General features: G+C 40.6%; 1 protein-coding gene across 3 annotated transcripts in view; it reads left to right on the forward strand.

Moving 5' to 3' along the window:
* The window catches only part of Adcy8 (adenylate cyclase 8), a 206,341-nt gene that overhangs the window by 164,578 nt on the left and 14,614 nt on the right, over positions 1–27,149 (forward strand). For all 3 annotated transcript variants that reach the window (XM_041672606.1, XM_041672605.1, XM_041672607.1), the window contains 2 exons: positions 11,249–11,327; positions 23,470–23,628. In XM_041672606.1, coding sequence (XP_041528540.1) covers positions 11,249–11,327; positions 23,470–23,628 — 238 coding nt within the window. The remainder of the gene's footprint in view (positions 1–11,248; positions 11,328–23,469; positions 23,629–27,149) is intronic.

Raw genomic sequence — 27,149 nt, forward strand, 5'->3', positions numbered from 1 at the left:
TCTGAAATATATAAAAATGCAGGAAGTACTGGATAATTCCAGATTCCTTAGAGCACAGAGTGTGCGGTAATGCTTAGCTTCTGATACAACTCCAGGACAATGAAAGTGAGGGGGAAGACAAGAGCGGAGAAGAGGGCGGGGGCAAATGCAAGAAGAGGTCTGATGATACAGGCAGTGTATGCTGTCAAGAGATGTAACCCCCATGCCTTGGAAGATCCACTCACTCAAATATTAGGAGTATCAGCAGGGTTGGAGAAAAATTCCTCAGAGTAGAGTAAGGTGGAAGGATGTGTCTTCTGATTCCTTCAGCCCTTTGACCCCACTTCAATCTCTGGATACACTTCTGAGGGTTTCACTTGACCCACTCACAGCCAGTGTATCAGACCAGACTTTGTCCAGAAAACAGTAGGAGGAACTGTTGCGTGAATTCTAATTGTTCTTAATAATAAAAACCTGGAGTCAGACACTAGGCGGTGAAAGCTGAGAGATCAGAGAAGCAATGTAGCCAGCCACTAGAGAAATCTTTTACCTCTACCGAATCCTCAGACTGAAGGGGTGATCCTGTCTCTATGAATCCTTAGACTACGTCCTCAGACTGCATCCTCAGACTGAATCTGAGCTCTTGTCTCCTCCCGCCTAATATTCCTCTCTCTGCCCAGCCATATCACTTCCTGTCCCCACCTCCCTGGTGCTGGGATTGAAGGTGTGATCCACCACCTCCTGACTCTGTTTCTCTTTGAGACTGGATCAGTCTTGTGTAGCCACGGTGGCTTTGAACTCCCAGAGATCTGTCTGTTTCTGTCTCCTGAGTGCTGGGGTTAAAGGTGTGTGCCACCACTGCTTGGCCTCTGTGACTCACTGGTGGTTTAGCTCTGCACTCTGAACTTCAGGCAAGCTTTATTTGTTAGATCACAAACAAATTATCACCACAGGGAACCAGACTGATTGGGAGCAAGTTTAGGAAGCACGTGTATCTAGTGAAGCCAGAACAAATTTCTTATAGTCTTAGAGGGTAAAAACCAAGATAATCCAAGAAACCTCCAAAAGTGCCTACACTGCATGTCCATGAGTCAGTCCTGAAAGTAAACAATAACAACAGCGACATTTGTTTCTGTATTAAAGAGAAGAGTATGTCAGACATTGTTCAAATTCCCTTACCTATTACTCTCCTCTTTCTCCCAAGAGCAAGCAACTAATCCACTGAAAACAGGAATTGTTTTTATTGTTGATTTTCTTTCCATTTTCATGCATGTGTGTTCACCTGTGTTGAGTGCACATGTGTGTCATACATGCATGTGAAGAAACAGAGGTTGATGTCAGGAACTGTCTGTAGAACAACCAACAGCAATTGTCCTCAAGAATTTTTCCACCTTATTCATTGAGGCAAAGTCTCTCAATAAAACCCAGAGCTCACTGATATGGCTGGTCTTGCTAGCCAGCTTGCAATGGGATCCTTTTCCTTCAGCTTCTGAGGCTGGAATTACAGCAGGCTGCCATGCCTATTCAGTAATTACATGGGTTCTGAGGCCCCAGACTCCAGTTCTCATACGTGTATGGCAAATGACTTAACCACAGAGCAATCTCCTCAGTCCAAAACACTGAATTTGTATCCATTCCAGTTGTGGATTCTTCTAATATATGTTTAGCATCTGCATCTAAGAAATCTGATGCTGTTTTTACATTGGTTTTGGTGGTGGTGGTGGTGGTTATCAGACAATGTCATCTTTTTAAGATCCACATCAGTTGGTATCTATAGATCTAGTTCATTTTGCCTGAGATCTGTACATACCATATTATATTAATATATCAAAATATATGCTATCTTTTGGCCTATTAGTAGAAACCCAGTCTCTTCCTAGTTTTGTCTACATGTGTCTCCTGGAACGTCATGGAAAAACACAATTGTTGAATTGTAGGTTAACTGAATTTACTACCTGAAAACAATTTTGTATTGCCATATTGCTTTCCAACATGAGTATAAAACTTTTCCTCTTCTAGGTAACTGTCCTGTTGCTTTCTATTCTAGCCTTTGATGTTCTTAGACCTTTGAAATTTTTCTGAATTAATGAAAGTTCTTTTTGGCATGTGACATTCGGGGGCACACATGTGTGCTCAGGTATATCCTCTCTGTGTGTGTGTGTGTGTGTGTGGGGGGGTGTGTGTGTGTGTGTTTTCAGAAACCCAACGTTGGTATCAGATATTACCCTCAATCTGGATCTTGCTGAACACAGAGTGCCCCTGTTCTGACTAGTCTGGATGCACAGTTTGACCCTGGGAACCCCTGTCTCTGATTCCCTTGTTGTTTACTCCCCATGATAGGATTGTGGCTGGCTGCCCCTTCTGCCCAGATGTGTTTACATAGGTCCTGGGGATCCAACTCGGGTCCTCATGCCTGTGTGGAAAACACTTTACCCACTAAGCCATCTCCCCTGCCTGGATCTGTGCTTTTCAGGACTTTATGTTTTTCTTGTGGAATTTACAAGATGAGTTCATTTTGTCTTCTTTAACAAGCAAATTATATCTGTTCATGGTAGACAATATGATTTTACAGATGAGCAATTCATATTTACTTCCTAAAACTAATTTTTGTAGTAAGGGCATTTAAAAATCTACTCAGTATTTTTCCAAGTGTACAGTACATGACATTGACTATAATCACCATGTTTTATAATAGAACTCAATTTTATCCAACTGTCCGATCAGAAATTTTACATCATTTGACCAACAATTCCCAATACCCACTCCCAGCCTTGGCAAATGCTGCTCTACCTTCTACTTCTGTCAAGTTCAACAATTTCAGATTCCAAATCTACCTGAGAAAACAGTCCTCTTGTGCCTGACTTATTCCATGCAAATTTGCCCATATTGGAACCAATGACAATTTTTCTTCTTTTTAAAGGCCAAATAGTTATCCTTTATACATGTGTATTTTGAATTACACTTAATTACCATTAGTATTTTGAAGTACACTTAGATCATTTGTTCATATTCAATATATGATTGTCCACAAGCTGTAACAGCTCTTCGTCATTTCTAGACCCTAGCGTGTGATGCATGTATACCCTGTGCATGTTTGTCTTGCCATATTTAATCCTCACAGCATTAACATTACCTGCAATGGATTATAACTTCAATCCAGACTATTTAATTAGAAAGCCACTTCCCACCTCCGAACCTCAATCTGCCCACAGATAAGTACACTCTACAAACGTGTTTGTATTGGTCAGCTGGGACTGTCATCCTATGTCATGGACAGGGCTGAGTGACTTCAATAGCAGAAATGTATCTCTCTCATTTCCAGAGTCTGGGAAGTTCCACATGTACATTCTCACCGACCAGCTTCTTGGTCATTATTCTTTTCCTCTCTTGTATCTGGCCAACTTCTTGGTGGACCCTCAGATGAACTGAACAGGATGAGAAGCAGGCTGGGGCCTCTTCCTTTTTGATAAGCACATCAGGCTTATTAGGTCAAAACAGCCTGTGTTATAACTCCATTTACCATTTACAAGGAGATTAGCTAACTCCTTGTAGACCCTGTCTCCACATGGAGCAATACTGAAGGTTGTGGCTTTTACCCATGAATGGGACACACAGTACAGTGAGTCTCAATGGTGCTTATCATCTAGAAAGTTCATTCTCAGTCTCTCTTCTACAGAGAAATTATTATTATTATTACTATTATTATTGGTTTTAAGGAAAAGTTAATAACTTCTAAGTAAGAATTGTGAGGTCAAATATGATCTCAAACTCATGGCCGATAGTCACATACTTCTCTCAGCTACGTCCTCTCTAAAGGTCAGCCATTGGTTAGTCTTGTGTTGCTCTTTCTCTGCTAATGAGAGAATTAACTTAGAAATTAATGAAAAGCACAGTTGGCCTCAATCTCAGCTGAAGTATAGAAGTCAGATGCATCTCACTGGCCATCACAGGCTGATGGGACTCATCTAGTGCTTTACAAGTCCATGTTCATTCGGGAACACTTCTGCAGCTTGTTCCTGATTTCTCCGGAGAATGGCAGGCCAATTCTAAAATACAGCAATCACATAGAACATTGGGTATGGCATTCTGACCACATTTCAGTAGGGTGGTCCTAATACCTGAGGCTATTTTTGCCCACAATGCTCATCAGTTCTACTTCATGACAGCCTCCTTCTCAATAGGTGATGCCGAGCTCAAAATAGAGTGACTTCATCTCTAGTGTTATGTCAGTAACTAAACACTGATCTCCTTCAGAATACCTTACCTGGAGGCACTATAGTGAATTTCTCTTTGAGGATCAATTTAGGAGTTAAACCACCTGGATTCAAATCTCAGTTCTTCCACCAGCCATGCGTGTGAACTTGATCAAGCTAATTTAAAAATGATTCAACCTCTCCAACCCTTGCTGTTCTTACCGATGACATGAGAATAGCATGGGCTTTTTTCTATAGGAATGTTTAAAGGGTCAAATATAATAAACATTTGCACAGTGGTCATGTTTGTTATTAAACATAACCTGTCCCTTTCACAAATGTGAAGATTCTATGAAGTTCCTCGTTTTCATTTCAGGACTTTGTTTCCCTAATTGGTCTCCCAGCTTCTATGCATAATTATCCCATCTCAAACCCATCTTGTCAATACCTAGTCTTTCTTCAAATCATTCCGTGGCTCCCTGTTACCTTTGAGAAGTTCTTTGGTTTTCTGAGGATTCCTAAACTCTCCTTCCTTAGACCTGAACTGAATTCTTCAGTCTCACCTCACCTCCTGAAGCCCTACAGATTGCTATTTACTGCCTGGACTTTAGCAGTGATAATTCATATACTTTCCCCAAAAGACTTTCTACATGTACATCCTCCAATGCGGAGGTGTCCATTTCTAGATGCCCCACCCACAATTCTTAAGACATAACTCCAGGATAATCTCCTTGGTGACAGCCTTAATTATCATCACTCACCTTCCATCTCATCACCACATTAACCTCTTCATGTCGCAGTCATTAATTTCCATGTTTTCCTCTTCCATTACAAGGGGAGCTTTAGAGGACACGGAGTCGGCGCTAAGATTCATGTTTCCATCCCTTAATAGTTTCTGGCAATAGATTTCCAATTAAATAATTGCAGAATGGAATGTACAATGGAAATGAATGCATTCCTAGAATAAGCATTAGCTCATTTGGAATCACTTAACAAATATTGATTCACAGTAAGACTTCATCACCTACAATGCCTACAATGTCATGTCACTGTTGTCCTTAAATTGCACATACCTCGTTCTGTAAGCCCAGCTTACTTTTGTAGGTATGTGCAATGCTTTAGAGATAATGTCATTCTATCTGACTGCACTTTTTACTTTGTTTTTCTAGTCTTAATTTTTCATAGTTTTTATTTATATATGCATTCTACTGGATGATGAATGAGTCTGTTTTATGCACCACTTATGCCTTGACATCTTGAAATATAGGCAAAATACTGGAATCCACCCATGCATTGTAATAGATGTCAGAGGTCAAAACTTAAGTTCTGGCTCCCACTTCAGCTCACCAGAGGCCATATTGACAGCAAAGGAAAGCAGCACTCTTTACCTGCTGTGATCAACATCTCCAGCTCAGGCAATAACTACCCTACTAAATAATAATGGTACTTAGAAAAGGCCTCCCTCCAATGTCCACTTTGGATCCTGGAAATAACAGTGGTGCTCTCTGTCCTCTCTTCTGCCTCAAGAAGAGTATCAAAGACATTTATTTCACTTCAATAAAATCTCTGAAGATTTACCATACACGTGTTGTTACAAATAGGTGATCACAGACAGAAAAGGTTTCACCTCTGCTTTTGATTTCTACATTCGTCTGCCCTCGTCCTCACTCCATGCCTGATGTATACATGTTTTCATGCTGTATTTCCTTACTCTGCTAACTCTCAGTTTGGGCCTTTAGAGCTAAATCTGAGTAAGGAGTTTCTCAGGCTACAAGAAAGCGATGGCTAGCAAAATCATCCTTGCAAAAACACATCAACAGTGCTAATCAGTGAAGACATTTCAGGCACAAAATTTATAGTGTTAACAAGTGAAAATAAATGGGAATAGATGGAGTCAAGAAAAAAATGACAAGTGATAAATTATTTGGAGAGAACTAGAGAAAGTTGGAGCTGGCAGAACCTAGGTACCATGGGTCACCGGAGCATCAGATCTCTTCTGACCTCAATAGCAAACTACTTGATGTCTGTTTACAATCAGAGGGTTCAATGATTTAATGCTTTGCTGTCACATTTTTTAAATCTTAGTAAATTTTGTAAAGAGCTCCCTTCATTTTTATTTTATACAAACACACACACACACACACACACACACACACACACACACACACACCAAAAAGAAATGGAGTCCATACATGCATTTGAGTAACCATGGTAGAGGTTCCTTTTAGAACTGAGTACTGAATGATCACTTATTCTCCATGCTTTTCCCAGTTAGGAATCTGGTTAAACATGGTAACCAAAATCTGGTAACCATGACCCAATAAAAGCAGAAACTTCTTTGACTAAGGCTGAAAATAGCAGTAATCTATGGGTACAAGCATGGATGTTTAGAAGGCAGTTTGACACATCCTTTTAGTTAAAGAAAATAGTAGGTTCCCCTAAGGCCTACGATTTCCCAACCATTGACTGCTGATCAAACTTACAGTACCAGCCATGAATTCCTCCTCTGGAGTTGACGTGAAGAAATCTAATCAGAAGTGGTTGGTTATCCCCGAAACAGTCATAACACTATGGCACCCACTGGGCACATCTTGTCTGACAGTTGGTACTGAAGGTCATGTAACTCATGGCTGTGTACACTGTTAATGACTTTTCTCCTCTGGCTACCTGCATAGCATCTTCTGGCACTTTGAAAACTACCCAGCAGAAGGGAAGCTTCTAGCTCAGTTCCAGGTTTACACCCTGCAACCAAAGCCTTCATCAATAGAGTCTGGTCATCCGAATCTGCTGGAAAACTACAGAATGGCAACAGCCTCTATTAATTTGGGGTCTTCCCTGACCAACAGCTTATATGATGGTACCCCAACTCTGTCACTAGGACTTTTGCTTAATAACCTGTGGCTTCTGAGAGTTACATTATCTCCCCATATAGAGTACCTCCCTTCAAATTATTTTTTTTGTTTTTTTTATTTATTTTTTTTATTAAGAAAAGAAGAAAAAAACATAAACAAAAAACAAGTTTCCACCTCCTCCCAGCCTCCCATTTCCCTCCCCCTCCTCCCACCCTTCTCCCCCTTCTCCCACCCTTCTCCCCCTCCCCCCACTCCTCTCTCCCTCCCTCTCCAGTCCACAGAGCAGTCCGGGTTCCCTGCCCTGTGGTAAGTCCTAGGTCCTCCCCCCTCCGTCCATATCTACAAATTATTTTTTAATTATATATTTTAATTAACTTACAAAATAGTGGGATTCCTTATGGCTTTTTTTTTTAGACAGCCTTAATTTTTGTTTAACCCTCTGAAATCCTTCTTATCTGCCATCCATGCACCCACATCATCTATTATTGTAGGAGGCTGCTTGTTTGTTCCCGGCTGCTCAGCCCCGAAATAACCACACAAAAGCTGTATTAATTACAACACTGCTTAGCCTATTAGCTTATGTATATTTCTAGCTCTTATCTCTTAAATTAACCCATTTCTGTTATTTTATATTTTATCATGAGGCTCGTGGCCTATAGGCAAGGTTCCAGCTAGTGGCAGCTCCATGGCTTCTCTCTGGACTCTACCTTCTTTCTCCAAGCATTCAGTATAGTTTTTCCTGCCTAGTTCCACTTTGCCCTATCAACAGGCCAAGGCAGTTTCTTTATTCATTAACCAATAAAAGCAACATATATACATACGGATTTCCCACACCAACCTATTATCCACTACTTATATTCTTCCACTGCACTTTCATATCCCAGGAGTTCTACAACTTTCCTCCAGGAATGGCCTTCCACAACACTGTATGCTGCTAGCTTCCTGGGCTCAACAGGCACTTCAAATTGAACATGGAAATCTAAAACTTGAAAGTGAAGATTCTCATATGAGAAATAATATTGAAGTATTTGCCTTTCTGATGCTGGGTTACCTCCCTCAGTATATTTACAAGTTCTATCAATTTTCCTGCAAATTTCCTATTTTTTAGTGCTGAACAAAATTTCATTATGTATATGTACCACATTTTTACTACCCATTTATCAGTTGATGAATATCTAGGTTGATTCCATTTTCCATTGGGAAATGTTCCAGGAGACAACACAAAGAGTTCTTGAATAACTCTGAAAATAGTGATTGACCAAAAATAGAGACACGACTAGACTAGACTCAGAAGAAAACATGAAAGAAAATTATGAACAGTTTTTGAGTGTTTAGCTGTTGTAAGTAGGGCATCAATGAACATGGATGTTCAGGTATCTCTGTAGTAAGTTAACATCATCACAAATTGTTGACATGAAAGAGATAAAGCAAGAAATATATATAAAGTAGCTGTTTCAGATATAATACAACTTTTCAAAATTACACTCTATTTATAATACAGAATAAAAACAAATTTAAATGGGGTGGTTTATTAAGTATTTTGTGAAATAAAAGGCAAACTAATAAATAAAAATTTGGAGGTGAATAGTCAATATTGAAAACTTAGAACATCACACCCAAAATCTGGGTTCTTATCCTTGTGGTAACACAAATCAATATGTGACCTTGAGCCATTGACATCTTCCCTCCGGGCCTCAGTCTCTTATAAAATAAAAGCTTTGCAAGGGGTATTACATTACACAGGATACACAAAATACAGAATAAAACGGATTTGACAAGTGAATTGTAATATATCTAATTACAAAACCTATTATCATTCTCTACATTAAGTACAAAAGTAACTTAGGGAAAAATATGAGGCATATAGCCTTAAATTTATAGGTACATTTTTGCAAAGAGAAAATAGAAATGACATTTAATGGATTCCAAAATAATAATAGTTTCCTCTGGATGGTTAGCTGTCTTTTTTAGTTTCCAGATTTACTACAATTAGCATAAAAGCTTCATTAGTGAGTCATACTCCCATTAAATATTAAATTTTATGATACTCAGATTAAATGATCTCTAAAGATTATAGTGGCCCTGAAGATTTCAATACTCTATGTGTGTTTTCAGTTAACAATGTCCCTTTTCCTAGGAGATGGAAGTATTATTTTAGCTATTTTATTAATACAAATCAATATCTCAAAATTTCATTGGTATTAAGTCTGTGAAACCCAGTATCAAGCAAAGCTCAATAATATGGGCAATATTTCAGTCACTCGACTCTCCGTATGCTTTCCGAAAATCATGGGAGGTACAAGACAAACTTGTGAATTCAAATGAAAATTCTTTTGGCTGTTTCTCAACATGATTGGGTTACTATTCATATACTTTGGTCCCTACACAAATTTTTTTATATGAAATATAGCTAAACCCCTCAAAAATTGTTCATAATTTTTTTCTTTATTTCTTCCGAGTCTGGTATAGTCGTGTCTCTATTTTTGGCCAATCACTGTTTTCAAAATTATTCAAGAAGTATTCATGTTGCCTCCTGAAAATGTGCTTCAAATGATAAGTTGCTAGGCTGAAAATAAGCTTCGTGGCTCACAGAGAAGAGGATGTCTTAAGAGCCAGGCAGTGCGCTGGGACAAAGCGACAGATTCCAGGGGAGGTTCTAAACATAGACAGCTCTCATTCACACGAGTAATGTGAGCAAATGATTCTTTAAAGCAACACAGACACGGACAAGAGTGTGTGTCAGAGGCTTCACGGAGCGGTGAGAGGAAGCTGTGAGCCAGGAACCATGCCAAACGCCTCAACACCATTGTTCATTTCATCCTCACAGTTAAGGAGGTAAAACACTGTGGAATCATTCTTCACATATGAATGAACGGAGGCTCAGAGATATCAAGTGGCTGGCTCGAAGTCAAACAACTGGTCAAAAATAGAGCTGCACTAGGAATCTGGATCCCCTTTAAAGTTCATGTCTTTAATAATTTTTCTCAGCGGCCCATAAACATCAAAGACCAGAGAAGTAAGTGACAGAAACGAAAGAGAAATACATAAGTATGCCTCCCTCCTCAAGATAAGCACAATAGTATAGAATGGGTGGGTAGATGAAGGGGTGAATGGGTAGATGAATGGTTGGGTACACGGATAGATGGATGATGGACAGATGGACAGATGGATGGATCTTTACCCTAATGCATGAGTTATAGTTCATCCCTCTTCACCTAAGCACTCTTGTTGTATGGTCCTGACAAATTCAAGCAGCTTCCCTTACTGAGTCTTCATGTGACCTCAAACACGACATGGTATTTGCTTATTATTTTGAGGCTAGAGATGTGTAAATACCAAGCTAAGTGATATATGGCTTAGAGCTACATCCTGGCCTTCTTAAGTATTTTCTGAACATTCGGTCTCAGTTAGTTACTTTCTCTTTTCAAACAATATCAGAGCAACAAGGATACACTTACCCTAATTAAAAAGTTACCTATATATTTGATTCTTGCTTCTTGTGAATTATTTTGAAAGCATGAACAATGTATCCTCTTCATTTCTTGATCCCAGCATAAGTTGGGATACAGTAGATGCTCAATCATGATGTGCTTCTCTGGGACTATAACTGAAAACCAACAATAAACTCTGCTGTTAGCATCTTGGCAGGAAAAAAACCAGTCTTTACTAAAAGATATAAAAAAAAGGGTCAGCTGACCCCACTCATAGAACTGACATGAGGATTAAAATAACTGATAGAGGAATTAAAATTGTCAAACTCATACCCTTAAGATAATACTCTAAGCATGAAGACACTTAAGATAAAGACCATCACATAGCAAGCGTTGAATACTGGCTTCTTAAGTAGGTCAACACCTTTCAAAAAGGAATACTTACCTCACAAGATATTTTTGATCACAGTTTTCAATCTCTTTGAAATGGAGAAAATTTTTATACAAGTAGAGACATTGTTGCTATGGATGTGATCATATTATCTAGAAGCTAAACTCTAGATTCTCTTTTATCAGCTATACCCTCTAGGACCTCATAGGCTTGACAGTCTCTTGTCCTCTGAATAAGATGACATACAAACCCTTATAGCACTCTATATCACAAGTCAGATATTTGGAAAATACTCCTTTCTTCTCCTCACATGTCATTCTAAGCCTGTTTCTTCATGCTTAACCTTGAAATCCCCCCACAGTTGTTAGTCACCATGCCATTCTGCTTTTGTTTTTTTCACAGAGATTTCCTGGGGACCAAGGAGGCGTCACTGCTGCTGATGGCCATGTTCCTCCTTGCTGTGTTCTACCATGGACAGCAGGTAATGCCATGTTTTTCTCTAATCATCCATGGTTAGTTGGCATTTCCTTTTGCCACAAAAACCACCCTTGTAGATTTTTCTGTACCTTGTATCAAATGACTCTTACAAGTCTTAATCAATTGATTTCCTGATGAAAAGCTAACCTTTGGAAGATGATTGGCAGACTGTGTTTTTAATGGCCCCTGAGCCCCTATATTTTCAAAACCATCATTATCCTTTAAAAAAAAAGCATTTAATTTCTGGATGAGACAAACTGGTGTCTTTCCAAATCCCATGGCCTGGATAAGAGTCTCACTAGAGAAAGTGTGTGCCGCTGCAGGGAAACACACAGGCTTGAGGAGCATCTGACTCATAGTTCCAGGGACAAGTTCTTATGTCTCTGAGACTCAGTCTCCTCCATGCTAGAATAAAATATTAGTATAGAAATAGATTGTCTTGAGGAAGCAATTGATATTATTTTAAACTGCTTTTTTTGTCCTGCCATGTATGCAAATAGGCAAATGAATAAATATTAGCCACTTTTCTCAGAATTGTAACCAAATACCCAAAAGGAAGCAAATTAAGGAAGGAAAGATTTATCCTCGCTCACAGGTTAAGAAAAGACTCAATGTGTCACAAAAAAAAAGACATGATAATTGGTCACCTTGTGTTCCCAAAATTCAAGGTCTGTCCCCAGTGGCCTACTTAATCCAAAAGAAGACTCCAGCAACCTCCCAAGTGTCATCATCATCTAAGGACTCAATGTTCAAATTCATGGACCTATGATGGACAAATTCACATTCAAACCACAGCAAAACAGGAAAAGCTTAATTTGTGGTTGGTTATGATTGAACAGCATACCTGCCATGTAATGCTACTCACTGTGATAACCCATTATTTATTAGGATCTTGAATATACAACTCCATCCCTGCATCTTTTGGAAGATGGTAGACCATAAACTATACAAAGGTGTCATATGTAGAACATTCTTATCTAGGGTTGTAAATCATGCAAAACAGGGTAGGTAGAACATACCTACCCTGGTTCTTCATGAGAGGAAGCTGTTCTGTCTAGGAGAGCCATGGTAGACATAGCACTTACCTTATAGATCTTGCCTGGTGTGCAAGATCTCTTCCCAGGGAAGACTGTTTCTCTGGCTCCCAGCACTCCTTGGTTGTCTGTACTTCTTGTGTAAGGTTGAGGTCTCATGGGCTTTTCCCTCATCCACTTTATCATGTCTACTATGATAAAAGAAAGAAAAGAAAATTATGTATTATAATCTCAAAAGAAGAGAAAAGAAATAATAAAAAATTAAAAAACATATAGGACTTCTCTAGGCATACTGAAACCCGTGAAACACTGATCTCCTGGTAAGAGTCTTTGGTCCCCTGTAGAAACCAGACTCTACCAGCCTTGCTGATAAGCTCTAGATCCTGGTCCATCTTTCTTTTGTCTATGTTCATTTCAAACAGACAAGAACAGAAAGGGCAAATAAAGAAAAAGTGTCAGTCAGAGCATATAGCAGAGGCATAGCCCCGGGAAATCACCATGGAAACAGGGGGCCAACAAACCCCAGGAAATCAGGGATGAAACAATTTATAAGTCCCAGAATTCAGAAATATGTACATAGAGCTATTTTTAACAAGTTGAGCAAGGTGTAAAATGTAGTCAAGAAAAGGATGGGTAGTGTAACGTCTTGGTAAGCAAAGGAAATGGGGAATTAACTCTTGAGTTCCTCATTTTACTTAATCCTGTCAACCATCAACCTGGAATGGGAGTCGTGTCTTCCCCATTTTATAGATGAAGCCACTCCAGTAACGGAGCTGAGGAGTAGAACTAGAATTCCAGTCCAGTCTCTCACCAAAGCTCATCTTCCTCACCAGCCTGGAGCAGAACAAAAACCTTCTTTCTGTGCTGATTCTAATCAGGAGCACTCAGTGTGGTTTTGATGTGTGTTTTTTTTGTTTTTTTTTTTTGTTTTTTTTTTTGTCTTTGCTGAACCTATGATGAAGCAGTAAGGCAAATGTGAAAGTTCAGCCATTTCCAGAATTTCTACACTTAGGTCCCTCTGGCTGTCTCTGAGCACAGAGTCCTGCCCTGTCCTAGGTCTCCATGGCTTCCTTTAATTGGGAACTTCTTAGTTATACAAGTTATAACAATTCATCACACATTCCTTTTTGAGGACTCTCCAAGACAGAACCAACTGAGACTCTCCTACAGGAAGACTATACATGCACTCTATCTTGAGGTCTTGATCTGAGTTGAGAGAAATCCCCACACAGAGATGAGAGAACACACGCAGAGTGAGAGTCCCCTTTTCATAACGATAAGTATGTTTCTTTCCCGTCCTTCACCAAAATGAATTGCCCTGTTCCCTGTCTGGGCCTCCTCCCTCACATGGTAGCCTTCTAACATACTGGTTGAATATATCTTAGTCTGTATTTGTCCTACGAGAGCAGAAAGCTTCATCATGTTAAGATGGTATGTAAGGTAAGAGCACAGAAGTGCTTCCTATTGGCCTGCTAATTTGTGACATTTGATATTTTTCAATTTTATTTCTAATTTTTAAAGATCTCTGAAATCTCATAACTGCCCCATAACCATAGAAGCTGTAGGTATTTGGTATTCAAACCCCAACTCCACCATTAAAGATATCTGACCTTTAATAATTTAATTTAAAAATAGGTAAGACAGTAACAGGTCCTGTTTCAGAGAGTTATTATAGCTTTATATGGGATGTAATCACAACATGTTTATCTTGGTGGTTTACACATATAATGCTTAATGTTATTGGCTGCTTGGAAACAAACCTTTTGCACCGACAGGGAATTTGCTGCTGTCGATCTGATTCTGAGAAAGGAGCAGAGATTCAAGTCCTCTGACATTACAGAGCTAAGAAAAAGAGCCGGAATGAAATGGGAACACAAATGCTCCATAGTTTCTAGCTCAAGTCAGTCTCTGCAATGTGCCCTGCCTCCCACTATAGAGACAGCTTTCCGCAGGATTGCATCATTTGATGTCTATCTATAGCATCCAGTGGAGTCCTCTGCATCCTGGTTACAGCTTGCCCACTCCTGGACTTGCTTCCTGTTTCCCTTTGTGACTCAGATGCCCTCTATTTTTAATAAAGACTGAAAAATGCCCATTGATGCCTGGTGCACAGCAGTGTCTGGGAGTTGGGGGTGTTGAATGTGTAATTATAATCTTCAGAATGACAGCGGTGGTTATGCAACTGAATAATTGGGAAATTTCATTTTTCACAAAAGTGGAAATGATATGCCAAACACTTCCTCCTCCTCTGACTGAGGCAGGTGAGTGTTCAGAATGTTGGACAGAGTGTGTAATCAAATGCCTCCCACACCTTGTGCCTGATTCACCGGCAGCCTTGGGAGTTTGAGCATCGCCTGGGCATCTCTTTTTATAGCAGAACAAGCTACAATTGGGCATAGAAAAACAAATTAATGAGGTCATCTTTCTACTCACCTACTTCTGAGTCTGGTTCCAGAGACTATCTGAAAGAGCCAAGCCTTGGAACCTAATGTTCTTGCATGGGACCCAGCAATGTTATTCAGAGAATCAGTAGTCTTTGGACATTCAGCTTCTCAGAGCTTCTTTTGTTTTTAATCTGTAAAGAGAAAATGTTAATAGAAAAAAGCTGAATGAACAGCCCCCTCCCCGACACACACACACGCACACATAGAATGTAAGCTAAGTGCTACAGATTAGAGTTATGAGCTAGGTTCAAAGCCAGCTTCTGTCTTTGAGACCTTCACAGGCTATCTTCACCTCATGCCCACTCCCTCATATGTTAAAATGTATCGTGACTGAATGAGGTTAAATATATATGAAAGGCTTGGTACAGCTCCTGATCCACAACGAGGCTCCATTGATATTTGCTGTCATGTGACTAGCCTGGCACAAAGACAAGAACTTTGTGTGCACCCAGGTCTGGTGAAAATCGGGGGTGTGCAGTCCACTTCAATGAATACTTTGGAGCAAATGCTTAAGAATCTTCGGCTTTCATAACCACGCCTATGTCTTACATATATTCTGCTTTCCCTCCACGTCTGTACTAACCAGAGTCATTAAACCAAGCTCTTCTCTTTGGGTGCCCTCCAGCCACCACTCAGATATGTGTCAATAAAGGAGGAGACTGTGTTTCACATATTTTGGGAATCAGGCATGTACTAGGTGCAATAGATCTTCAGCAATCTAAGATTATTAACCTGTGAAGGTAGCATGTATGACGCTTGCCTTCTGGAACATGTTTCGCCAAAAGTCTAGATTATACTGCACCAACACACATCTTTATAAACCTCCTTAGAGACAGCTGCCTGCTATCACTGGGCTATTAACTAAGCTGTTCATGTCTAATAACTGGGAAATTTTGGCTTGGGTCTGGCCTTCATATTCCAGATTCAAATTCAGTTCAATGAAAACTTCAACAGAAGAACTGAAGAAATTATTCTGTACTTCAGCCTACTGTGTATTTTTAAGAGGGGGAGTTATGTTTAGAAACAAGGATAAGAAAATCCTGTTCTTTTGGAAATCAAAACCTGCTGCTCTTGAGTCTGAAAGAAAAAAAAATTCAAAGCAAAGATTTCATCTGACCTCATCCACAGATGCCTGACATGCTAGGAATGTCTTTGGATCTACCTTTTTCACATGTCAGAACGCTTTTACATGCATCGTTATTGTTGACTTATATAATAAACCCATGTCCTAATACATATTTCTTAAAGCAGATGTTACCAGGCAATTATCCCAGTGGTTAGAAGTCCTATAGGATGGATGACTCCGAGACTTGGAGGAGCAATCAGGAACGACATTGTTTTCGCTGTCCAGCTGCCTCCACATGCAGCTTTGTTTTATTGTATAGAAAACTCACACAGAATCAGAAGTAAACAGAATAGTACAATGACCTTATGAAGACCTACCTACACACGTCCAGCCTGTTTGATAAGTATCTTCATGGATGTGGCCCACTGTCACTTCCCTTCGGTTATTTGTAAACTAACTCCACACATTTTTTTCATTTAATCTGAAAAGATTTCAGTGTATCTAAAACAAGGGAGCTTCTAAGTAAATCACGAATCCATTAACACACCTTTAAAAAGAAAAGAGAAGTTGACTACTTCTGTCAAGATACTAGACCATGTTTCCATTTATTAATGGATAGTTAGTTATTAAAAGTTGGCTTACTTGAATTGAGATCCAAAGTCTGTGCCTTGCCATTACATGATAAATCTCTTTTTTTTTTTTTTTGGATTTTTTTTATTTAAATCTTTTTTTTTTATTGAGAAAATGAGAAAAAAACCAAGTTTCCACTTCCTCCCAGCCTCCCATTTCCCTCCCCCTCCTCCCACCCTTCTCCCCCTCCTCCCACCCTTCTCCCCCTCCCCCCACTCCTTTCCCCCTCCCTCTCCAGTTCAAAGAGCAGTCAGGGTTCCCTGCCCTGTGGTAAGTCCTAGGTCCTCCCCCCTCCGTCCATATGTAGGAAGGTGAACATCCAAACTGGCTAGGCTCCCACAAAGCCAGCACATTACGTAGGATCAAAACCCCTTGCCATTGTCCTTGGCGTCTCATCAGCTCTCATTGTTCGCCATGTTCAGAGAGTCCGGTTTTATCCCATGCTTTTTCGGTCACAGTCCAGCTGGCCTTGGTGAGCTCCCAATAGATCAGCTCCACTGTCTCAGTGGGTGGGTGCACCCCTCGTGGTCCCGACTTCTTTGCTCATGTTCTCCCTCCTTCTGCTCCTCATTAGGACCTTGGGAGCTCAGTCCAGTTCTCCAGTGTGGATCTCTGTCTCTATCTCCATCCCTCACCAGATGAAGATTCTATGATGATATGCAAGATATTCGTCAGTATTGCTCTAGGATAGGGTCATTTCAGGTTCCCTATCCCCAGCTGCCCAAGGAATTAACTGGGGACCTCGGCTTGGGCACCTGGGAGCCACTCTAGGTACAAGTCTCTTGCCAACCCTAAGGTGGCTCCCTTAACTAAGAATTGTGCTTCCGTACTCCCCTATCCAACCTTCCTTTATCCCAATCCTCCTTTTTCCCCAAGTTCCCCCCTTCCTCCCCTTCTCCTGTTTCTCTCCCCATCTCCCCTTACCCCCATCCCACCCCACCCCCAAGATCTCAATTTTCTCCCCGGCAACTTTGTCTACTTCCCATAGCCAAGAGGATAACTATATGTTTTTCCTTTGGTTCACCTTCTTACTTAGCTTCTTTAGGATCACCAATTGTAGGCTCCGTGTCCCTTATTTATGGCTAGAAACCAATTATGAGTGAGTACATCCCATATTCATCTTTTTGGGTCTGGGTTACCTCACTCAGTATAGTGTTTTCTATTTCCATCCATTTGCATGCAAAATTTGAGAAGTCATTGTTTTTTACCGCAGCATAGTACTCTAATGTGTAGATATTCCACACTTTCTTCATCCATTCTTCCATTGAAGGGCATCTAGGTTGTTTCCAGGTTCTGGCTATTACAAATAATGCTGCTATGAACATAGTTGAACAAATGCTCTTGTCATATGATAGGGCATCTCTTGGGTATATTCCCAGGAGTGGTATTGCTGGGTCCAGGGGTAGGTTGATCCCGAATTTCCTGAGAAACCGAAACACTGATTTCCAAAGTGGTTGCACAAGATTGCATTCCCACCAGCAATGGATGAGGGTACCCCTTCCTCCACAGCCTCTCCAGCAAAGGCTATCATTGGAGTTTTTTATTTTAGCCATTCTGACAGCTGTAAGATGATATCTCAAAGTTGTTTTGATTTGCATTTCCCTGATCCCATCAAGGTCCCATCAAAATTCTTCACAGACCTTGAGAGGACAATAATCAACTCTATATGGAAAAACAAAAAACCCACGATAGCCAAAACAATCCTATACAATAAAGGACTGTCTGGAGGCATTACCATCCCTGACTTCAAACTCTATTACAGAGCTACAGTGATGAAAACAGTGTGGTACTGGCATAAAAACAGAGAAGTCGACCAATGGAATCGTATAGAAGACCCGAATTTTAACCCACAAACCTATGAACACCTCATTTTTGATAAAGGAGCCAAAAGTATACAATGGAAGAAAGAAAGCATCTTCAACAAATGGTGCTGGCATAACTGGATGTCAACCTGTAGAAGAATGAAAATAGACCCATATCTATCACCATGCACAAAACTCAAGTCCAAATGGATTAAAGACCTCACTATCAGTCAGAACACATTGAACCTGATAGAAGAGAAAGTGGGAAGTACCCTACATCAGATGGGTACAGGAGATCGCTTCCTATGTGTAACCCCAACAGCTCAGACATTAAGGGCAACATTGAATAAATGGGACCTACTAAAACTGAGAAGCTTCTGTAAAGCAAAGGACACTGTCACCAAGACAAAAAGGCAACCTACTGACTGGGAGAAGATCTTCACCAACCCCGCAACAGACAAAGGTCTGATCTCCAAAATATATAGAGAACTCAGGAAACTAGACTTTAAAATGCTAATTAACCCAATTAAAAAATGGGGCACTGAACTGAACAGAGAATTCTCAGCAGAGGAAGTTCAAATGGCCAAAAGACACATAAGGTCATGCTCAACCTCCTTAGCGATCAGGGATAAATCTCTTAAGGCATTTTTAAATATTTACCATCTCCCTCCATCTTCTTTTTTCTTGAAATATTTTATGAGAACCATCTGACTTTTATAATATCCTTTGTCTTATTTGTCAACTCATCCTCTAAGGTTGTTGAACACATTTCTCAGTTCATTGTGTTTTTCATTGATTGTTCTGTGTAGAAGCTTAGTGAGATCCACCTTCAGTGTTTTATGAAATATTTAATTGGTTTCTTTACAAATTATGTTTAAGAGATTATCGTATCTTTTCGTCTCTGTTTTGACGATGTTAGCAGCTACACATAATAGCCTACATTCATTTATTTTAATAGTGTGACATACTAATCTTAGCAGCAGCCTGTAATTTGTCAGCTGAAATATGCTATAAAAGGGAATTTTCTCCTCATCAATTACATGTCACCTACAAGTGTAGCTCACAAAGCAAGGTTAATATAGAGCTCTTTCCTTTTAAATCTGCTCCATGCAGTTTGCCAGCAGGTTTTATCCCTCAGCATCATTCCAAGATAGTGGATGAGTTTGGTTCCTTAAGTCACTGAGAATTTATGATTTTCTGTACATGGTGTTTCCACCTATTGCAGTTTTTGTTCTTATGAAATTTCAGTGTGTGATTTTTTTATTTTATTGTGCTCTACGTTTTTCTCTGCTCCCCTCCCTGGCTCTCCCCTCCCCTTTAACTCTCTCCCATGGTCCCCATGCTCCCAATTTACTCCAGAAATCTTATATTTACTACTTCCCAAGTATATTAGATCCATATATGTCTCTCTTAGGGTCCTCATTGTTGTCTAGGTTCTCTGGGATGGTGACTTGTGGGCGGGTTTTCTTTGCTTTATGAATGAGTACATATGATAATTTTCTTTCTAGGTATCTTCCTTATATCCTTGCAATCTCCAAGACCTTTATCATGAAGGGATGTGGTATTTTGTCAAAAGCTTTTTCAGCATCTAATGAGATGATCAAGTGGTTTTTATTTTGCAGTTTGTTTATATAATGGATTATGTTGACAGATTTTCATATGTTGTTCAAGTTTTGCTGTTGTAGGGTCACTAGATTTTACTGGTGTTGTGTGTTCTTACCTTGTCTACCCATCTTTTCCTCTAATTGGTGTAGTTGGGGCTGTCTGTGACTCTGTTGAACAATCTTCCAGGTACCAGTGGATCCAAAGTTCGTATGGTTGCTCCTCGTATTGTAGTCAGGGCTATGGTTCCAGTCATCCCATGTTCCTGGAGGTTTCTCAGCACTCCCAGTGTTTGTTCCACTCCCATGGGTTTCTCTGTCTCCCACCTGCTCTGGCCAAGGTTTCTGGCTCAGTCCTGCTCCTGTGGAGTTCACTGTCCCAGGCCTGCTCCAACCCAGATTGTTGCTCAGTCCTACCTCCTCAAATGTCCCCAGTCTGGGTCCACTCCCACTCCCACTCCCGTGGAGCTCACCATTACAGGCCTGCTCCAGTCTAGGTCACCAACTCAGTCCAAAGTGTCACATTTTTGACCACTATAAGCCCATTAAAGCTGATTTTTTTTAGTCCTTCTGACATAACCCAATGGTCTCTGATAGACTGGTTTATGGTGTGAATATGCTTTTTTATTTTTTTTATTGATTTTATTGAGCTATACATTTTTCTCTGCTCCCCACCCTGTCTCTCCCCTCCCCTTCAGCCCTCTCCCATGGTCCCCATGATCCAAATTTACTTAGGAGATTGTGTCTTTTTCTACTTCCCATGTAGATTAGACCTATGTATGCCTCTCTTAGGGTCCTCATTGTTGTCTAGGTTCACTGGGATTGTGATTTGTAGGCTGGTTCTCTTTGTTTTAGGTCTAAAAGCCACTTGTGAGTGAGTATATATGATATTTGTCTTTCCAGGCCTGGGTTATCTCACTCAATATAATGTTTTCTAGCTCCATCCATTTGACTGCAAATTTCAAAATGTCATTATTTTTCTCTTCTGTATAATACTCCATTGTGTAAATGTACCACATTTTTCTTATCCATTCTTCAGTTGAGGGGTATTCAGGCTATTTCCAGGTTCTGGCTTTGATAAACAATGCTGATATGAACATAATTGAGTACAGGTCCTTGTGGTACTATTGAGCATCCTTTGTGTATATACCCAAAAATGGTATTGCTGGGTCTTGAGGAAAGTTGTTTCCTAATTCTCCGAGAAATCACTGTACCAATATCCAAAGGGGCTATACCAGTTTTCATTCTCACCAGCAAGGCAGGAGTGTTCCAGTAATTTTGATCTTGGCCATTCTTTCAGGTATAAGATACAATCTCAGATATATGCTTTAAGCTTATGAATTCTCTGTCCTAAAATTCACCTGTCTCTGGCAAGAGTGTGGGTTATGTTTATGAGAACTGGCATTTTGAGTTGGAACCTACAAGTTGGAAGTGAATATAGGTGGGAGATTGTCACTGTTTCCCGGCTTTAAGAGTGGGGAAGTAGAAATATACACCCTGACTTCACAGTGACATTTCTATTTCTTACTGAAATCCTAGGCATTTTTTGGACAGTCTCTCATGTAGCACAAGCTGACCTCCAACTCGCTGTGTAGCAGATGGACTTGAACTCTTGATCCTCCTGACCCTGTCTGCCAAGGGTTACAGTTGTATGCCACCAAGTTTGACATGACCAGAGGCTTTTATAACCACAGCATCCCTGTCTGTCTTATGCTTTTTTCCTCCTCCAAATTTCTATTTTCAGTGACAAAACCATGATTGCCCATTTGATTTTTTACGAAATCCACATGTAATAGTCTAGATTAACAATCCAAATATTATCACCCACAGTATGATTATCATAAAGAGGTCGTAAGCATGGGAGTGGAGGTGTGTATAAAGGAGGAGGGAGTGCTCTTAGGTTCTTAAGTAATTGATATATGATATGCAGCATATATTTTCCTTCCGCTGGAGACCAAGCCATCAGAGCACAGAGGAACATTCTTCAAATCCTTCTATAGCTGTAATTAGTTCCATTGTGTATATTACTACAGTTTGTTCAGCCAACAGAATGAACACGTGGATCATTTCCAGTTTTTACTATTATAAACGCAGCTGAACGAATGACCTTGTGCCTCCACTGAGACTTGAAAATAAAACCCAGAAACTAGCTAAGTTTTAAGTCTTTGGATTCGGGGCATCCAACCCTGTGCCCAGCAGTACAGCATGTTGCTATTGCTACAGACCTGGAAACAACAATAGCCCCAAGGCTAATATAAAGACATTTTCTGAGCTGCCCTGGAAGAGAAGCTGCCCACCTCCAATGTGAAAGGAAGTCGGGACAAGAAGAAACTAATGTGCAATGAGTCAGACCTCCGATGTAATTTTTCCTCTGCTGTCTTGTGGTCAGTGAGAGTCACCTCTAATTCAGAGACAAGAAAACTTAGATTAAGCACCTGTTAACCCATGTGACCATATATGATTATGACCAAGAGCTCTAAGCCTTAGCTGTTTGATGTGAAGCCCAGGGTCTTCCCAGTATCCCTCCATTCATTTATTCCTTATTGCCTCGTCAGGGAGAGAACAGACTCTTGAGCTGACTTTGGGACATATGGATAACACCTGGCTTCACCCCTAAGTGGGGTGTAGCTGTCATGGTCAAGTGACTTAGCAGTGTTTGTCTTACTTCCTCACCTGTGAGATGAAGGCTAAAAGTACTGCCTTATAATTAGATCTACTGTCTGGATCTAATGTCTGAATATTTATATAGTGCAAGCAAGAGAGCAGGGCACACGGTCAGCCACCTGAGTGCTATGTGTCTTTAATAGCACTCTCATGTGTTGGGATAATAAATGCTGACAAGCTTCTGCCCTGTGCGGGATACATTTCCTCATGCTGCCTTCACAATAAATAAATAAATAAATAAATAAATAAATAAATAAATGATTCAGACTTGGTAGCTGACAAACAGAAATGTGTCCCCTCACAGTTCTAGAGGCCAGAAAGTTTAGTACTGAGATCAACAGGGTTTGGTAGCTGATGATGGCATATTCTAGTTTGCAGAGAACCATCTTGCTGTCCTTCACGTGACCTTTAATCAGTGTGTCCACATAAGAAAGAAAAGCAAAGCTGCTCCTGTCTCCTCTAGTAGGGTCAAATATCTCAGCCCAAGCATCCTACCCTCAAGGTCTCATTGAACCTTAACTTCTTTCTAAAGGTGCCATTGCCAAAGACATGCCATCAAGAATTAAGAATTAATATTTGAAGATATGAACTGCTGGGGGCAAGGCACACATTCAATTCAAGACAGAAAGAATGTAATGTCAAGCAGATGGAAAACTTCCTGGACATGAGCCACCTGACATGGGTATTGTCAGATAATCCCACGCTGGAGAAGATGATCTATGTGCAGATAGCACCTGGGAGAACAGATGTACATCCCTGTGAGATTTGAGCATCCTCAGATAGCTTGTGCCTTCAGTGAGACAATCAGGCTCTATTTTGCCTAAGTCCCAGCAAACCCTTCCCCACCACCTTCTAGATGTGCATACCTGATCCTGCTGCCTCTCTTTGTCTCCTGTCAATTATAGCTGGAATACACAGCCCGCCTGGATTTCCTGTGGCGAGTACAGGCCAAAGAGGAGATCAACGAGATGAAGGAGCTGAGGGAACACAATGAAAACATGCTGCGTAATATCTTACCCAGCCATGTGGCCCGTCACTTCCTGGAGAAAGACAGAGACAATGAGGTGAGCCCAGGACTGACTTGCTAGTGGAGAACGGGTGACCACACTGACCCCAAGCTCTAAGAAAACTCTGTTACACTCAGGAGATGTAAGAAAAAAGACCATACGTACCACATGGTGCCTAGCAATCCAACATGTCAGATGCTATGAAATTTACACACTCTCTCCCCTGGCATCATCTGTTAGATAAATAGAAGACCCCTATTAAAGATTGGATTGGAATTTCAGGGTTTTGTATATGTGTGTGCATATATCAAAATTTATATAAATATATATGATATAATAATATTTCATGTGTATACTCTTGGAAAGGAAAGAGAGGGCTCCAATAATTCTAAGTGTATCCTCAAAATAATTGAAAACAGGGTCTCAAGGAGATGAGATGTTTACATCTCATTTATAGTAGTCAAAAGTCAGAAGGTGGAAGCATCAGTCCAAGGATTCATTGGTGGATGCATAGATTAAGAATATTTCCTATAAACACAGAGAGAGGGGGGAGGAAGAAAATGTTATTTATCTATAAGAAAAGATGTCCTATCCCATGCTTTTTCAGACCTAGGCCAGCTGGCCTTGGTGAGATCCCAATAGAACATCCCCATTGTCTTAGTGTGTGGGTGCACCCCTGGTGGTCCTGAGTTCCTTGCTCGTGCTCCATCTCCTTCTGCTCCTGATTTGGACCTTGAGATTTCTGTCCGGTGCTCCCGTGTGGGTCTCTGTCTCTGTCTCCTTTCATCGCCTGATGAAGGTTAATATTCCTGAGGATGCCTATGTGTTTGTCTTTGGATTCACCTTATTTAGCTTCTCTAGGAACATGAATTATAAGCTCAATGTCCTTTATTTATGGCTAGAAACCAAATATGAGTGAGTACATCCCATGTTCCTCTTTTTGGGTCTGGCTTACCTCACTCAGGATAGTGTTTTCTATTTCCATCCATTTGTATGCAAAATTCAAGAAGTCCTTGTTTTTTACTGCTGAGTAATACTCTAATATGTATATATTCCATACTAGCTGAACATAGAGGACAATGAGGAATACTGAGAATTCAAGAACAATTGTAGTGGTTTTTGATCCTACTGCACGTACTGGCTTTGTGGGAGCCTAGGCAGTTTGAATGCTCACCTTACGAGACCTGGATAGAGGTGGGCAGTCCTTGGGCTTCCCACAGGTCAGGGAACCCTGATTGCTCTTCGAGCAGATGAGGGAGGGGGACTTGATTGGGGGGAGGGGGAGGGAAATGGGAAGCGGTTGTGGGGACGAGGCAGAAATCCTTAATAAATAAATAAATTTAAAAAAAATAAAAAAAAATAAAGACCATGACAGGCACATTTACCCGAAAAAAAAAAAAAAGAAAGAAAAACGATTATCCCCAAGAGCTCACATTCATTTGTGTCCAAGCAATTTATTATTGATGAATAAAGTGTCAGCAAGCAAAAAAAAAAAAAAAGAAAAGATGTCCTAGAACACACTACAGCATAGCCGTATGCTAAAGAAACAAGCCAGTTTACCAGAAGTACACACACAATGTATGATTCCATTTACATGGAATGTAGACACATGTTGATGCCAATGCATAAACAGAGAGCAGAAATATGGTTCATAGGGATTGAAGGAGGGTGTAATGGGGAGTTGCTATAGCTCAGGTTTGCATGCTGAGGACTATTCTATATTGGATGTGATGGTTACACAGCAAAATGAAGGTGTTTACTACAACTGAGTTAATAACTACAGGACATAGAAGGAAAGTTGTTTGTGCTACAAACATTTTATTCACCACAATTTGAAGTAATATTTGTATCATATATATTTTTCACACAAGTATATGTGACAAACACACATATATGACATACATACATGGTGTATAAAGTATGAGGGTAGATGTATATGTGGGGAGGCATGTATATTCTTGACACAATGCTTCACATGGGGTAGGTGTTCATTAAATAATCTGACTGTTTTGTTTTCACAACATGGTGCCCTCAAGGATACAGATTAGGCCGTCCTTGGTCAAGACTGAGCCTCATGCCTGGTCCTTGATCCCTTTCTGAAGCACTCAGACAAGACCAGCTGATCCTTGGAAAGGCCTTATAAAGGCAACGTGCACTGGCATAGAGGCTGGGCTGACAAGGTTTGCAATCAGTTCATCAGGGGCTGGCAACCCTTAGAATAAGGTTACAGCAGACTATCTCTCAGAAAAGCCTGAACCAGCTGCCGGAGACAGAGGCCACTGGCTACTGAATTGCTGGCTTGTGTTAATTTGTGTGTGTGGTGCCTTTGAGAATATAACAGAGTCTCCAATTGGCCCAACCACACCCTATCATTCATTTTACCTCTAAGACCCTCAGAGATGTTGACCTTTGCCTTGAGACCTTAAATGACAACTGAGATAGTCCCATCTGAACCACAGGAGAACAAAACAGGGAAAGATAAGGCATGACTGGAATATCAATTGGAAGCACTTGGCTCCTGAAGGGCCTCTCCAGTACAGATCACAGCTACCTATTCTCAGCATGTGACTTTTTCTGGAGTAGTGTTTAGGTCCGGTTTTCTTGAGACTTTGCTGCAAGATTATTTGGCAGCTGGTAGAGCAGAGAAAACATGGACATATATCAGTCATGACCACCAGATGGAGAGGCAGAAGCACAGGAACCTCAGAGGGGAACCCCAAGCCAATGAGAGAAAGCTGCTTTTCAGTCAAAACATCAAAACAGTGAGGTGCCTGGGAAAGAGAGAAGAGAGACTGATATCATCCTGAAAGGGAAAAAAAAGGAGCTGGAGATGTGCAAGACTCTAGATCCTCAGCTGGGGTGTGCCGCAAAACCCACAGAGTATGATCATAGGAAGTCTCTAATAGAAGGTGACATTTGAACAGAGATTATGAATATTGACAGGGAAGATTCTCAGGTCTCAGATATTCTTTCTTCCCTGGCTTTTCACTTGGTATAAGAAGCACAGGACTTAGTTACAAGCAGCCTGGGCACAGAAAGTATCGGACAACACAGTTCCCTGAGAAAAGAGGAGAGCAGCTTCCCCATGGCAGCATGCAGAATTGAGGAGGGTGGCTGTGAGTGTTCAGAATTCTCTACACAGTCCAAGCCTGTACTTCCAGCCCACAGAGAAAGATGACAATAAAACGATTATAGCTTTTCTATATCCATCTACCCTTCGACAGTTTACAACGTGCTTTTAGCTTCTTCAAACCCAGAATAGAAAGAAACAGATGGCACACTGAAAACAGTTCATTAGAGTGAGTTAAATAAAGCCACCATCTCTAAAGGTGGTGGGTAGGTTGCATGAATCCATCCCATATGACTCTCCAAGCTCCCTCACTCTCTTTTCTAATTTTCCCAGAGTGGAGTTAGGGATAAACTAAGAGCATTGCATCAGTAACCTCCCGTAGGCTCTGTCGTCATCTAGATGGAGATTGCCAGTGTAGGGGAGATACTAGGAGATCTGAGTGAGAAGAAGATGTGAGGTCAGAACACCTGTTTGCTGGGAATCACATGAGGCTGGCTGTGTTCCTCCA

The sequence above is a fragment of the Microtus oregoni genome, unplaced genomic scaffold, assembly GCF_018167655.1.
Source record: "Microtus oregoni isolate MIOR12 unplaced genomic scaffold, Mior012 000022F_ref0000154, whole genome shotgun sequence".
NCBI lineage: Eukaryota > Metazoa > Chordata > Mammalia > Rodentia > Cricetidae > Microtus > Microtus oregoni.